Source organism: Symphalangus syndactylus, chromosome 2, assembly GCF_028878055.3.
Source record: "Symphalangus syndactylus isolate Jambi chromosome 2, NHGRI_mSymSyn1-v2.1_pri, whole genome shotgun sequence".
Classification (NCBI taxonomy): domain Eukaryota; kingdom Metazoa; phylum Chordata; class Mammalia; order Primates; family Hylobatidae; genus Symphalangus; species Symphalangus syndactylus.
Genome location: NC_072424.2, coordinates 34,390,459 through 34,405,089, shown reverse-complemented (window position 1 = coordinate 34,405,089; position 14,631 = coordinate 34,390,459). Strand labels below are relative to the sequence as shown.

Genomic DNA, 14,631 nt, shown 5'->3' with positions numbered 1-14,631 from the left:
AGAGAGACAGAGAGAGAGCAATTCTCTAGAAACAGAAACTAAAATTTGTAAAGACTAATATAAAGTGTACATGAAGTAATACCACTGCAGTACCTTGCTTAAATCTAACTGCTACTACATAAGTGACATTAAAGCAACATGAAACTGATGTCAATTATATGGCCAATGGAAAGAAAATAATTAAGTAGTGAAAAATTAGTGAACAGTTGATTAAGGAAAACCAGTATGCACTTTTATTGGGAACTTGAGACTAGATCAATAGGCTAAATCCAGACACGAGCTGTAATCAGTCGGTCACCTTCCTGAACAGCTGCAGCCACAGCATCTCTTCCCCTGTTCCTGGTCCACAGGACAGAGGAAGACAAGCATCCCCTAAAACTCACTCCACAGTGGAGTACTGCAGTTCATCCTTTGCTGTGGCTTACCTGGACACCATTGTTGGGGTGCATGTCAGCCTACGTACAGTTCTTAAAGCTCATATAACTTGATCTAAATGATTGGGCTGTGTTTAGGGTGTTTATTTGCTTTCAGAAAAGTTACACCTGTATGTTGTAATGCTCTGCCAAGTGGTGTCTCATTCCATCTTCTAACTTTCCAGTAGGTTTCCACAGGAAACTAATCTATTTGGTGCATCTACAGAGCACTATTTCAAACCTACCCCATGATTCACAAATACCTCTTGGCTTTTTTGTTGTATCCACGGAATTTCCTTCTTAACATCAGTTAGAACTAATTCATCTTGTGATGAGTCAGTGCTTGCCTTCTGTTTCTGATATGTTAGAAAAAGACAGACATGTCTTAATGTTAAAATTCATCAAGTTTTTCCCCTCCCACCCTACCACATGTAACCGCTTTGAATTCCTTTGCATTTGTTGCATTTTTGAAAATACTCTCAAACATTTCGTCTATCCAAGATGTAACATTTTATTCAGGTAAGTCCTACCAGTCTGCCCTTATGTTAGCCACAACTTCCACTGAGGAAGCAGAGATGATCAGACCAGTCACACTGTCACTACTCTTTGCCTTCTTTGTTACTGTGACCCAAATGTTCCTGCTCATCAGGGCCTGTACCACCATCTGTGCTTAGGATCTTTTTTCTTCTTTTTGAAGTCTTAATACTTAACAAAATTTTTTTTCAATGCCATCTCCTTCTGTATCATCAATTTCTCCCTTTTACAGGATCTTTCCCAACAGCATCCAAACATGCTCTACTATCTCCTGTCTTAGGAAAACTACTCTCACTTGACCATCACATTCTTCTTCAGCCACCACCCTATTTCTTTTTTCTTTTTTTTTGAGATGGAGTCTTGCTCTGTCACCCAGGCTAGAGTGCAGTGGTATGATGTTGGCTCACTGCAACCTCCGCCTCCCGGGTTCACGCCATTCTCCTGCCTCAGCCTCCTGAGTAGCTGGGACTACAGGTGCGTGCCACCACACCTGGCTAATCTTTTGTATTTTTAGTAGAGACAGGTTTCACCATGTTAGCCAGGATGGTCTTGATCTCCTGACCTCGTGATATGCCCACCTCGGCCTCCTAAAGTGCTGGGATTACAGGTGTGTGCCAACCACCGTCCCCACCGGCCCACCACCCTGTTTCTATGCTCCCCTTTGCAGCAAAATGTCTTGAAAGAGTTTGGGATGCCACGCTCTCCTGGTTCTCCTGTAACCTCACTGGCTACCCCTCCTCAGGGTCCTCTGCATCCCTGAACTCTTCTCCTGGTTCTCCAGAAGTTGCTCTGTCCTGGTCCTCTTCTGCTTCTTGCCATTCATGCTTCCATGATGTCCTTACCTAGTGTTATGGCTTTAAATCCCATCTGCATGCCCTTGACTCAAATCAACATATCCAGTCCCAACCTCTCCTCAGAACCCAAGTTCATCTATCCAACGGCTGAACTGGCATCTTCACGTGGATGTCTAACAGGCTTCTCCAGCTTAGCATGGGTAAAACTGATTTTGAATTCCCTTCTTTCTCTTCATAGCTGCCCCCTTCCCCCAGAGTCTGCCCCATCTCCATGAATGACACCATTTTCTACATAAATGTTCAAGTAAAACAATCTAGGAGTTCTTGGGCCCTTTGTTTTCCGCTCTCTCTATGTCAAATTCATCAGTGAGTTCTATCAACTCTACCTCTGAAACCCACCTGGAATCCACTACTTCTCTCCTTGGCACAAGACTCCTCCACCTCCATCATTGCTACCTGAACCTCTGCCTTAGCCTCCTGAGCAATGTCCCTGCTTCTTATCCTGCTTATCACCTACAGGAAACATTCTCCTCACAGCATCAAATAGTCATTTCAATAATGTCAATTATACCTTGTTAATCCTCTGTTCAGAACACCTGACTCAGTTCTCATTACATGGAAAATAAAATTCAAGCTCTTTACCTAGTTTACAAAGCCCTTCGTTATCTGGTCTCCTCCCACTTTGAAGACCTCACCTCCCACCACTTTCTCCCTTGCTCGCCTCAACCACACAGGTCTTTTTTAGGTCCTAACATACCACACGCCAAGCTCTTTCCCCCTTTGCCCTGAATACTCTTGCTACCCTCCCATTGTCTCTGCATGGTGGTGTTCTCTTTTAATTCAGATCTCAGCTTAAATGTCTTCTTGGAGCGGCTATCCAGCCCAATACTATCACATCAACCTATTTTTATTCACTGAATAGAACTTGTTACTATCTCATTGTTTCTTCTGCATTTGCTTGTTTATCTGTCCCTCCCTGCCCATCTCCAACCCCCATCCATGGAGTTCCAGGGTGTACCAACTCCATGGAAGCAGAAATTTTTCTTTCTTGTTCATGGCTATATCCCCCACAGCCTAGCACTCTGTAGGCACTCTATAAATATTTGTTAATTGAATGAGTGAATACTGTTCTTTAGCTAGACACTTCCTAAATAATATTTGTAATATGAAAGTATAGAGAGACCATTTTGACCAAGCACGAGTGTGGGTAGAAGATTTTTTTTTCCAGGCAAGCTTGGATCTTGTACTATGGTTTAAATGAAATCTGAAATGTACTATTTGCAATTGCTTTGAGAAAGGCTGAATATTTTCTCTCAGACGTAGCTTATTCTCTTTTTGAAAATCATGAGATACCTGGATAAAGAGAAATATTACTAAAAATCTGCTTAAAGAAAACCACAAACTGAAACCGAAAACTTCTGATTTACAAAGAAAGAAATGTAAGCAAGCAAGCTAGCCATATAGGAACTCAACTGTGTGTTCAGAATCGGATCCCAAATCTACGGAAACTTTTGGTGTTGTGCTTAAATAATCATTCTCCTTGTCCATGGTGCTGCTCAGGGAAATTAATAGTTTCTGGTAATAGTCCAGAATTTCACTGGCTAGGTGTTCTCCAAATTGCCTATATTAATAAAAAAGAAAACACAGAGGCTACAAAAATCATAATTTTAAAAATCACATTTAGCTGTATTATTTTCAGGTAACTAACCATTTCAGTTTATAGACAACTAACCAAGGAAATATGTGGACAATTCTTCACAGTGCCTTGTGGAAACTTCTTCTTCAGTGCCTACTTCTTTTTCAGAATGTTTTTTTTAAATTTTTATTTTTTAAAGAGAAAGGGTCTTGCTCTGTCACCTAGGCTGGAGTACAGTGACACAGCTTACTGCAGTCTCGAACTCCTGGGCTCAAATGATCCTTCCACCTCAGCCTCCAGAGTAGCTGGGACTACAGGGGTACACCACCATGCACGGCTAAAGGACTCTGCTTCTTACAGGAGAACCTTTCATGGGTTCCAGGCCATGACAAGCTTCTTGACCTTTCTAGGGTACCGTCTCCTCACACTGTCCTCATACCCTTACTCAACATGCCCTCTGTACCTGCCCTGGCCATTGCACAGAAGAGCCAGTACACTGGCTGAGCTCTCAGAATGCACCAGGCAGTGTGCTACTTCACACACATAATCACATGTGGCCCTCATCACCCCACCCTGCATTGAGAGTGGTATTATTACTTCCACTTAATTCACCAGGGCATTGCAAACTTTGGACGCATCAGCATCACTGGGAGGGTTTAAAAACAGATTCCTGGGCCCCACTTGCAGACATTCTGACTCAGAAAGTCCAGATGGGATCCAAGAATATGCATTTCTAACAAGCTCACAGATGCTACAGACTCCCTACCTTGAGTAACACTGCAATAGATGATTTAGAGGGGTTGTCATATGCCAAGGTCACAAAGTCAAAAGTCCTAGACCATTGTTTTAAACCTAGCTTTGTTTTGAGTCATAAGTTTGGGTGATTACCAATGGATCAAAATGTCCTTCTTTTTGAGATGCATAAATAAGGCTCCAGCACTTGTTTGTTGTTGCCTGAGATAGTATTTGTTCGCTGGTTATAAACAATATGTTAGGACTTATATAGTGAGATAAAAGTTAATATTCTATTCAGAATCCTATGTATAAAATGGGCATGATGATGCAATCCTCAAATGAGTTTTTGAGGTAAGTGGCTAGCAAAATTGTTATGATACAAAATCTCCACCACATTTAACATTTTCACAATGTTGCAGAGAAGGGCCATATTTTATTACTGCTTTGATCACAGGAGGTATCATGAAATATTATTTTTTCTAAAATGAATTGCATGATTGAAACCACCTTTGCAAAGATTACGGCAGTGAAAGAAGTCTAGCATGGCTGACTCCATCTTGTTTCTAGTCTCACAGGCTGGATGTTCTTGTTCATTCCTCCTAACTGTGGGAGGAATTTAGTTTATAGTTTAACTTGGAAGCAAGGATGATAATAGTACCTCCCTAAAACGGATCCCCTCCTTGTTTGGGGACTGAAACTGTCTTTGATATAATCTAAGCAAAATCTAATTAGGAAAGTGTGTGTGTATATACATACATGTATATGTCAGGGATAAACAGGAGTTTCTAAAGTTATCTGAGGGTCAGAATTGTCCACGTTTCTTATGTTATGAGAGATAGGACTGATCACTCTCAGATATATATTAACTATGTCTTTTTTTTTTTTTTTTTTTTTTTTGTATTTTGATGCTCTGATATCTGGGGCCTTGCTGACTTCTGGAGGCTAGCCAGTCTTTAAAGATAGTAAACAATGTGCTCTGGAACACACTTTTCAAATGCAAACCGACCAATCCAGAGACCATACCCCCCAACCACCTCCTCTAGTGGGCTTTCACAGTCAGGGCCACCATTTCCCCAATCAGGGCCACCATTTCCCCACCCTAATCACCCGAGGGCCAAGTATGAGACAACTACAGCCAGCCCCTATGCCTCAGAACCCACTGATAATATTCAAACTAGCCAATCCTAAACCTGCCCAATCCTCCCTGTGAAAACCATACTAGAGGATCTCATCCATGTTTTCCTCCCTCTCTCAGCCTCCTGACCCACCCCAGGTCTGCCCCATGAGGTCCCGGCACATGCAGTATACTCTTCTCTTGGGATCTGTGAGTATAACAAACTTTCTTTGCACTGGCAGTGGTCTCCCAGCATGTTGGCCTTGCTGTACTTAAATAATAATAAAATCTCTATTTTAAAACACTATACTACATGGGGTTACTTACTGAATACTGTACGTACTTCCACTTTAGGTAGACAAGGGTGCCATCATCTCTCCCATTCACCAGAATGTTTTGTCCATCCATTGAAATTCTCATTGACTGAATCCCATGACCCTGGTGAGAATGACTCCGACACCGAGCAAATGTTTCCTCAATAGTTAAGAAAGCAGAAAAATTACAAATGCAGTTCTACTACGTGGCTTTTCTAATCGGGTTATATTCCCCTTTTTTGTGGATGAATCATTTTCTATTTGCTAACAGCATTTTAATTGGTATGGAAGTAGCCAATTGGCAATACATAGCATTTAAAATCCCCAGTTCAAACCACATTCACCAATACTAATTTGTTCTTCCACTACCTTTCTGTAGTATGGAAGGACAGGGATTATTATCACCAATTTATAATAGGAAATCAGACACAGAGAAGTGAATGGATTGCAGAAGTCTATAAAGCTAGGGAAGGGGCCTTCAGGAAGCAGAGATGGTGAGTTCCGATGGCTTCAAGAGTCAGGGAGCTTCTATTTATGTGTGAAGTAGCTGAGTGTAATGAGAGAGGGTGATGAGCACTGTGAAGAATGGAAGATAACATGCTCTGAAGGATGCTAACTAAGCCAGTTTGATCAGAACTTAAACAAAATGCATCATCAATTTGGTATATAGGGCAACAATTTAAAAACTGAGATTTCTGAGTCATACTGGTTCTCAACCATGATGCCTTTTCTCATTTAGCTTTTAAAATAGGCAGTACATTCAAATGGTTCAAAATTCAAAAATTATAAAAGAGTATTCTGTGAAATCTCCTTCCTGTTCCCATGACCTAATACTTCCAGTGGCAAGCAAGGTAACTAGTACCTTCAATATCTTTTCAGAGTTTTTATGCATATATAAGCAAATTTTTATATACATATAAAATGTTTCTCTATATGAGATCAATATATACACCCGCAATTTTTTTTTTTTTTTTAAGAAAACAGCTTACCAAAGTATAAACGTCTCGGATACACAGAATTCCACATTTAGCTATTGTTATGAGCCACAATCCATGTGAAGACAGATAGAGCATTCCAGGTCCGTACTGTCTGCTTTGTACTTTTTTGTATGGTTTAAGAACGTAGATACCGATATGTTCCTGCCAGTCAAAGAAAATAACCACATTATAGAAAAGATCAGGTGAGCAGCACCTTTGGGTTTGCAGATGTACATGCCCACTGTACATTGTCATTGTAAATAAACTGATATGGGATAAAGTGCAAACATTGTCATTGTAAATAAACTGATATAGGATAAAGTGGGCACCTGCATTTGCATCATGTTTCCCATTTTTGCAAATAAAAGTTTGTTTCTGCCAACTAAGTAAAGTCTTCTTTATTTGTTTACTTGCCATTAAAAATCCTAGCCTATACTGATAATCTTTGCTTTTACTAATCATTTTCATATATCATCGTGTTTAAGTCAAAATAATGTAGTCAATAGTCCCCGTATGTTTCACGCATTCCTACCTCCAAGCCTCTGCACATGTCCTTCCTTTTGTCTGGAATGCCCTTCTCTACTCCATCCCCACCAGTCCTGCCCTGCCTCCCTATATGAGCGCTGCCCACCAAAATTGTATGCAATATCTCTCCATGTCTAAATCTTACTTTTCAAAGTCCAGATCAAATATTGCCTCCTTCATGAAACTTTTCTTGAATCTCTCTTGCCACTAATCATTTATTCCTTCTCTGTGTCTAGTCCTGGCTACTCTGTCAAAGAAGAGCTTTGACTGAAGAATTTAGAGGAAGGAAGGTAGACCTTATCAAAGTGGGTAGACAGACATCAAGGGAAACTGACAGGTCAAGGGGCAGCAAGCAGGAGGGTACTGGGCCATTATGTGCAGCAGGAGGTGACACAATGCATGAGAAGTCTGAAGAGAGTGTAATGAAAAAATGCCAGAAACACAGTTTAATTATTTTTTGTAATTTTGGTTATGGCTTAGATGCAAAGTTCCACTGCAAACCAAATCATCTACCTTGTAGCCCTTGGCATATGTAGAATAGATTTCCTAATGCTAGGTTGTTTTTTATGGCACTAAACTAATATTGTGTCATCTGCACGTTTATCTGACAAAGATGATGTATGTGGCAAAAGTATCAGGTTGCTTAAATATATTGTATGATGGATTAACAAATAACACTATATATCTAGCTCAAGGGAATTATATTAATATAATGAAGGCATTTGTTAACTGAACTATTCTGTTAAAGTGGTCAAGAGGATCACATCTAATCAGTAAAATGTGTCAATCTTGATTGCTAAGATAAACGAGAGCACACTTAAGTGTTGACATACTTCTTTAGGAAGAAGGTAGCTACAGATGTATGGCACTTGACTACAGAAGCCATATATTTGGTTACTTTGAAAGCCCAAGACTGCAGAGGACAGAGTGTGCTCCAACTCATACAGGTACTTATGAATGATTTCATCTTTCAGCCTTCCTCTTTCATCAGCAAAGGTTGTGGAAACTATTAGATTTGGAAAAAGAAGAGAAATCACTTGCACCATATATTAATTTTGTTTTTTTTAAATTATGAACAATTATGAAAAGCAAAATAAAATTTAAATGCTCAATTAATATTGCGGAAGCTAGTAGGTGATAAAAATGATTTAAAAACAGTTGTCTCCCTAGAAATACTTGAGTATTAAATGACTGATAGTGGGTAAAATATTTCTGTAATGCCTTGATTAATTTTTACTCAATTAACTTAGAGACATATTAAAAGAAACCCATGGTAGTATACAGATTCTTATAAAAACATAAAAGTACTTGGAGGTTGTCGGCTCTCTTCTGCTCTATAACTATATATTTGCAAAACTGCTAACCTGATGTATTTGTCATTAAAACAAGGAAAGAGTATCTATTTTCTCATACCCTTTCATCCAGAAAACTTTCTTTATAATTTTGTCAGTGAAGGGAACTACACTGTAATCTATCTGAATTTAACCTTGTCTATTCAAAGCTACAAAACAAGAGACATCACAAAAATAACAAATCAATTTGATGTGTCCGTTGATCCTATCTCTTTTCCTATGGTAATAAAGCAGACTCGTGAGTCAGGAAGCCCAGAGGAAAAGTCCACACTTCAAACTGTTTAGCATCTTGGTTTTACTTTGTAAAGGTAGACAAAAGGTAGTCATTTTACCTCTTCAAATGCCAAGAGAAAAACAAAACAAACCCAAAAAACAGTAACAATGATGTATCTGGGCTCAAGAGCAGAATTGGCTGCTTATGTTTTCCTTACCTTGTGGCAGTAATGTAGGCAGTGTGAACATCTCCAACCTGCTTCTCCCTGCTTCTGGAAGCGAGGAAAGCACCATCACTTCCACTATGTCTGTTTCTGAAAGAGACACTGTGGATATCTGTAAAATGTCTTTGGCCACCTCTGAAAGCAAACAGAAATCAACACCACAAGTGGTCACTGATAAGTTTAAATGATCTTTTACCTTTCCAATTAAGGTATCACCCATGGACTTGCCTTCACTAAATCTTTAGAATCAAATTATTTGCTGGACATTTAAAGTGACCTTTAAACATAAGTTACAGGGACATTTTTGATGAACGGATGAGGGATTCTCCTGATTAGATGTCTAGACCAGCAGATTCAAACCAGCCCAATCTGTCTGGGTTTCTTTCCTAGCCAGGGTGGCCCCAGAGTGCACCATCTCCACCCCCTATCCCTCCAAACCAGCATCTGCATGAGCTGGTCCCCACAAGTCCACTCCAGCCAGGTTACCTAATCCTAAGAGTGGGTAAACTCAGGCATCGGCCTTCTTTGCATCTGTGGTCAAGGACTGTGGGTGTGGTAGAAACATGTGACTTTATGAGCTTGCTCCACTAGAAAGCCAGCTGATCTAACCTCTGCAAGGTGTGCCAGGCCTGAAGCCCACACTGGATTTGTTCCAGATTCACTCTTCCACTCTTCATGGGACTGTGCTGCAGGTGCCCACTTTCTCAGGCCCTTCCCCAGGCAGTCAGCAGATGTCCTTCCCTCTTCCTTAACAAGGAAGACCAAGGACATCTACATAAACTCAATCTCAACTTTCTTATCCTGGGACTCACACCTTCCCCCTGTCTGTTTCCATTTTCTCCCTTCATTTCCTGACATTGATGTAGGAACAAAATGTAACCCCTCCCTGTCTGTGATTTTTGAGCCCATTCCTCCGATTTCCTATTGGACCATACATTATCAATCACCTCTTTTTAGCTTCTTGTGTCCCTTATGGTTCCTTTTATTCAGCCCTCATGACTCCCCTGTCTTCAAATAAGAACCTTCCTCCAACTCTGCTGTCTCACAACAGTTACCATCTGACTCTCTTTTCTCCACTGCAAACTTCCTAAAGTAGGTTTGGCACTTTCTGACTTAATTTTCTTACCTCTATTCCCTCCCTAACCTTCTTCATTCCAAAGAAGTAGCTCTCTCAGGGATCACCTGCTGACTGGCAAATATATGAGAGCCTATCCCAGCCCTCTCCCTACCCACACTTCTGTGTCAGCCTGTACTTTCATCCGCCTTCCTTCTTTAGGCTGTTTCTGGAGAGGATGACTCCTAGTTCTCTTATTACTCTGGCCCAGCCTCAGTTTTCTTCACTGCCTCATCTTCCTCTGTCCACAGCTTCAATATAAAATGTGGACCAGGGTTCTATTCCCAGCTTCTTCCATCCCACCCTCTGGCCAAACAGATACATTAAAAATGGGGCCGGGAACAGTGGCTCATGTCTGTAATCCCAATGCTTTGGGAGGCTGAGGTGGGAGGATCGCTTGACTCCAGGAAATCAAGACCAGCCTGAGCAACATAGAGAGACATTTTCTCTACTAAAAAAAAAAAAAAGGCCAGATGTGGCGGCTCATGCCCGTAATCCCAGCACTTTGGGAGGCCGAGGCGGACGGATCACGAGGTCAGGAGATCAAGACCATTCTGGCTCACACAGTGAAACCCCGTCTCTACTAACAAATACAAAAAATTAGCCTGGCACGGTGGTGGGCACCTGTAGTCCCAGCTACTCAGGAGGCTGAGGTGGGAGAATGGCGTGAACCCAGGAGGCAGAGCTTGCAGTGAGCCAAGATCACACCACTGCACTCCAGCCTGGGTGACAGAGCGAGACTCTGTCTCAAAAAAAAAAAAAAAGTAAACAAAAACAAAACAGAAAACAAGCCAGGCTTTGGGGCATAAACCTGTAGTCCCAGCTACTCAGGAGGCTGAAGCAGCAGGATTGCCTGAGCCTAGGAATTCAAGGCTATAGTGAGCTATGATTGCACCACTGCACTCCAGCCTGGGTGACAGAGAAAGACTCTAGAAAATAAAATAAATGAAATGAAATGGAATATTTAGGCAGGATATACATCCACTCTGAGGTCAGCCACAGGCTGTACCACACTCAGTGCCATCTAATTTGCATATTTAGTTACCTCTTTTGCCCCGTTAAGCATCTAGGTTTACTTCTACTCTGTTGAGCCATCTCATCAGCTTCCATGATTTCAAGATCAGAATTCTATCATTAAGCCTTGAACTACATATCCTGATTTCCAAACTTATGCTAAATATGCCCAAATGAAGAGTTTATTGGCTTTAAACCTACGGAACTCATCAGCTCAACCTATTCCTCAACCTCTATAACTTTCTTCTTCAACTAATAGCATCGCGAACTTCCACCATTCAGGCCAGAAATTTTGGAGTCATCGCTTATCCCTTCCTTTCGCATCAAATACCAAGTCCTACCAATTCCATCACTCATGGTTGTGCCCTCTTTTCTCTTTCTGTAACTGCAGCATGAGTTTGTGCATTGTGGATAAGAGCACACGCCCTGAAACTGGACTTCCTTAATTGGGCTCTGCCACTAACTAGATGCATGGCCTTGAACAAGTACTTAGCCTCACTGTGCTTCAATTGCCTCATATGAAGGGATAATAGTAGTATCAATTTCATGAAAGTTGTCTAAGAATTCAATGGGTGGAGACATGCTGAGGGCTTAGAATACTGGCTACCACATAGGTATTCCTCAATAAGTGTTGGCTGTTGCTATGATTATGACTATGATCATCTCTTGCCTTGGCTAGTATTATAGCTTCCAATCTTATCTTTTTAATTTCATTCTTTTGCCTTTCTACTCCATCCTTCACACTGGTATCAGAGTCAGTCTCTAAAAACCAAGTCAAATCATGCCAGCTCCATCTTGAAACCACTGATGATGGCTCATTAACCACAGAACAATTCCAGACTCTTTGGAATGATATTCAAGCTCCTTCATCTTTCAGACTTCATTGCCAGCCATCTTCTAGTAAACTCTTCCATTTACCTGTTACACCAGACTTTTTTTTAACCATTCCAAGTACCTTTGTTTGGGTTATTATTTTGAGCAGGAATACTAATATGTCCTATCCCTCACCTATGAAAATCCTTCAAACCCACTACTTTAAGCCCTTGGAAAACTCTCCTATAATCCTCCACACCCCCTGACCAGTGCCCACCTTCACCTCCACTCCTCTCCTCACATTTGGCAGAATGAATTGCTGCTGTATCTCAGCCTACACACCATTCTGCACTTTCCTCCTCCACTAAATTGTCTCCTTAATATTTTCATCCCCCTACAAGGCCTAGGTTTGGCATTTTGCACCTTGTAGGCACTCACTAATTTTTATAAGTCAATGATAAACAAATTTAAAAATTTAGGAGTGGGAGTTGGCAAAGTGTGAGGAGCAAAAAAAAATTTTTTAAGGAGAATTAAAAAAAAATTGTGTGTGTGTGGGGAAACACATATACAGTTGGCATGTAAAGCCAGAGAGAAAATAAAGAGAAAATTCTTTATTAGAGATAAAATATTAAAAAATATTTTCAAGAGAAATCAACCCAACTTCTCTGTATGTTAATATTAGAAATGTTCAGCCATTTCATTAATGTATTCAATAATTGATTCAAGAAAATTATTATCAACTATGTACCAAGCAGATAACTCTAATATTCCAAATACATCAAAATATAATGTGAGAATTCTCCTAAGTAACCTGTTATTTAAAGGTTTCTCTTTCAGAAAATATGCCATAAATAATTGTTTCAATATAATTCCATTTTCATAACCTTAAATTCTTTGAAATAAAGTAATCAATATTTTAAATTAATCAGCATTCTATGTTGTACCTGTGAATCCAATAATCTGAAATGAGCTTGAGGAGTTGGCATTGATAATAAAGACTTTTCCTTCTGACGTTCCAACTAACAGAAATATTCCTCGCTGATCATAACTAGAAAAGAAGAAATGTGATGATCAAATCCCAGTTGTTTCACCAGCTAGATGGTGAACAAGTTTATTGAATGGCCACAGAGATATGTTCAAAGCCAGTCATTTTTACAGTTTGCGATTTTTAATATTCTCTGACCTTATAAAAGTGGAGTGATTACATGTGGATATAATCATTGTACTTTAGGCCAATGCTATTTCCAAATTGCAACTTTAATAAATACAGTGAAGAAGATTCAGTAAAGATGGGCAGTTGGTTCATCATAAGTGAATGAAACATGTCAGTAGAGCTTTCTTGATTTTCAAGTGCAAATAAGCAATTCTCAAATTAGCAGTGGGTGTGACATTTCATTACCCTGTGTCTGGTACCTGGCAGTGGGAGGAAGAATGTAGTGAAACATGTCTACAACTTCATCAAATTAGAAAAAGTGGGAAGACGCAAATTAGAATAAGAGGATCTGAGAAAGGAAAGGTACAAAAAATGACAGTGCAGAAAGGTGGGGGATAAATGGAAGGAGGTTATCCATCCTTCCCCACTGAGCTAGGGTGGTGGAGCTGGGCAGTCCACCGTGGCAGGGCCAGCTCCTCAGTGTGCTAGCTGTGTAATGTGTAATCTTGGACAATGCTTTTCTTCACCTCTCTCACCCTGAATTACCTAATTTGTCTAATAGGGATAAGAATAACACCTTTCTGACTGGTGTTTTGAGGATCACATTCCATAAGCTACAGTGATCTCAAGCTGTAAAGCAGAATACAAATGTCTGTTCTTATTAATACCTAATAATATAATAAATTAAAAAGAAAGAGTAATAATGATAGCAACTACAAGTCCAAATCTACTGTCTCTATATTGTCATCTTAAAAGTATTGCTTCAAAAGTTTTGAAATACTCTAAATGTTCATTAATATACTGTTTTTAAAAAATGATAGTATATTCATATAATAGAATACTATGTGGCTATACAAATAATCAGGCTGGTCTTTATGTGTGGATATAAAACATTCTCCAAGATATACCATTAAGTGAAAAAAGAAATGAGGCATTGTACACAGTTTTCTCCTTTTAAGAGCAAAGGCAGTGACTCTGGAGCCCAACTACCTGGCTTCAAATCCCAACATTTGCCATTCACTATCTGTGTACTATTGAGCAAGTTATTTAAAATCTTTGTGCCTCATCTTCCTCACCTGTCAAACAGAGACAACAAGAGTATTTACCTCATGGAGTTAATACAGCAGAAGTGCCTGGCACACTATACATACTTGATGGCCATTGATACAAATAAAAAGAAGTGCTTATTATGTTTTGCTTGTTCATGGATAAAACATCTCAGGAGAGACATGAGAAATTGGTACCAGGCTGCCTGCAAAGACAGACCTGGGTATGGGGGGTACTTTACTACACAGCCCTCTGTACCTTTTGAGTGTTGAACTGTGTGAATATATTAACATTCAAAACAAATGAAACATGTTAAACTTAAAATTAAAAGAAAGGATGGCTTCACTAGAATTTTCAACAGACGGGTGTGACACAGAGCCGCTCCTGGAAGCAGAAGGGACTTACACGACGTGCTGCACGGATGATTCCGAGAGAAAGGCCTTGTGCATGACCTGAGGGGATTCCTTATCATATACGCTGATGAAGTAGACAGAGCCACCCTCCGTGCCCACAGCTGCAGAGAGGGAGGACGGACAGCAAGCCAGAACCGTCGCCTGTTTAAAATAAACCTCAGATGTGTATCTCCATTGTGCCTGCTCTCCTACACGTAAGAATGCTATTATACAATGTATTTGAAAAGCCTGCAGGATGAGAAAAGT

At 40.2% G+C, this 14,631-nt stretch overlaps 1 protein-coding gene across 2 annotated transcripts in view; it reads right to left on the bottom strand.

Moving 5' to 3' along the window:
- CFAP43 (cilia and flagella associated protein 43) overlaps nt 1-14,631 on the bottom strand; it is a 98,534-nt gene that overhangs the window by 45,738 nt on the left and 38,165 nt on the right. For both annotated transcript variants that reach the window (XM_055249946.2, XM_063626989.1), the window contains exons 11-18: nt 14,378-14,526; nt 12,717-12,820; nt 8,826-8,966; nt 7,876-8,048; nt 6,530-6,679; nt 5,570-5,700; nt 3,215-3,362; nt 677-769 (exon numbers count right to left, since the gene is read on the bottom strand). In XM_055249946.2, the coding sequence (XP_055105921.2) occupies nt 677-769; nt 3,215-3,362; nt 5,570-5,700; nt 6,530-6,679; nt 7,876-8,048; nt 8,826-8,966; nt 12,717-12,820; nt 14,378-14,526 (1,089 nt within the window). The remainder of the gene's footprint in view (nt 1-676; nt 770-3,214; nt 3,363-5,569; nt 5,701-6,529; nt 6,680-7,875; nt 8,049-8,825; nt 8,967-12,716; nt 12,821-14,377; nt 14,527-14,631) is intronic.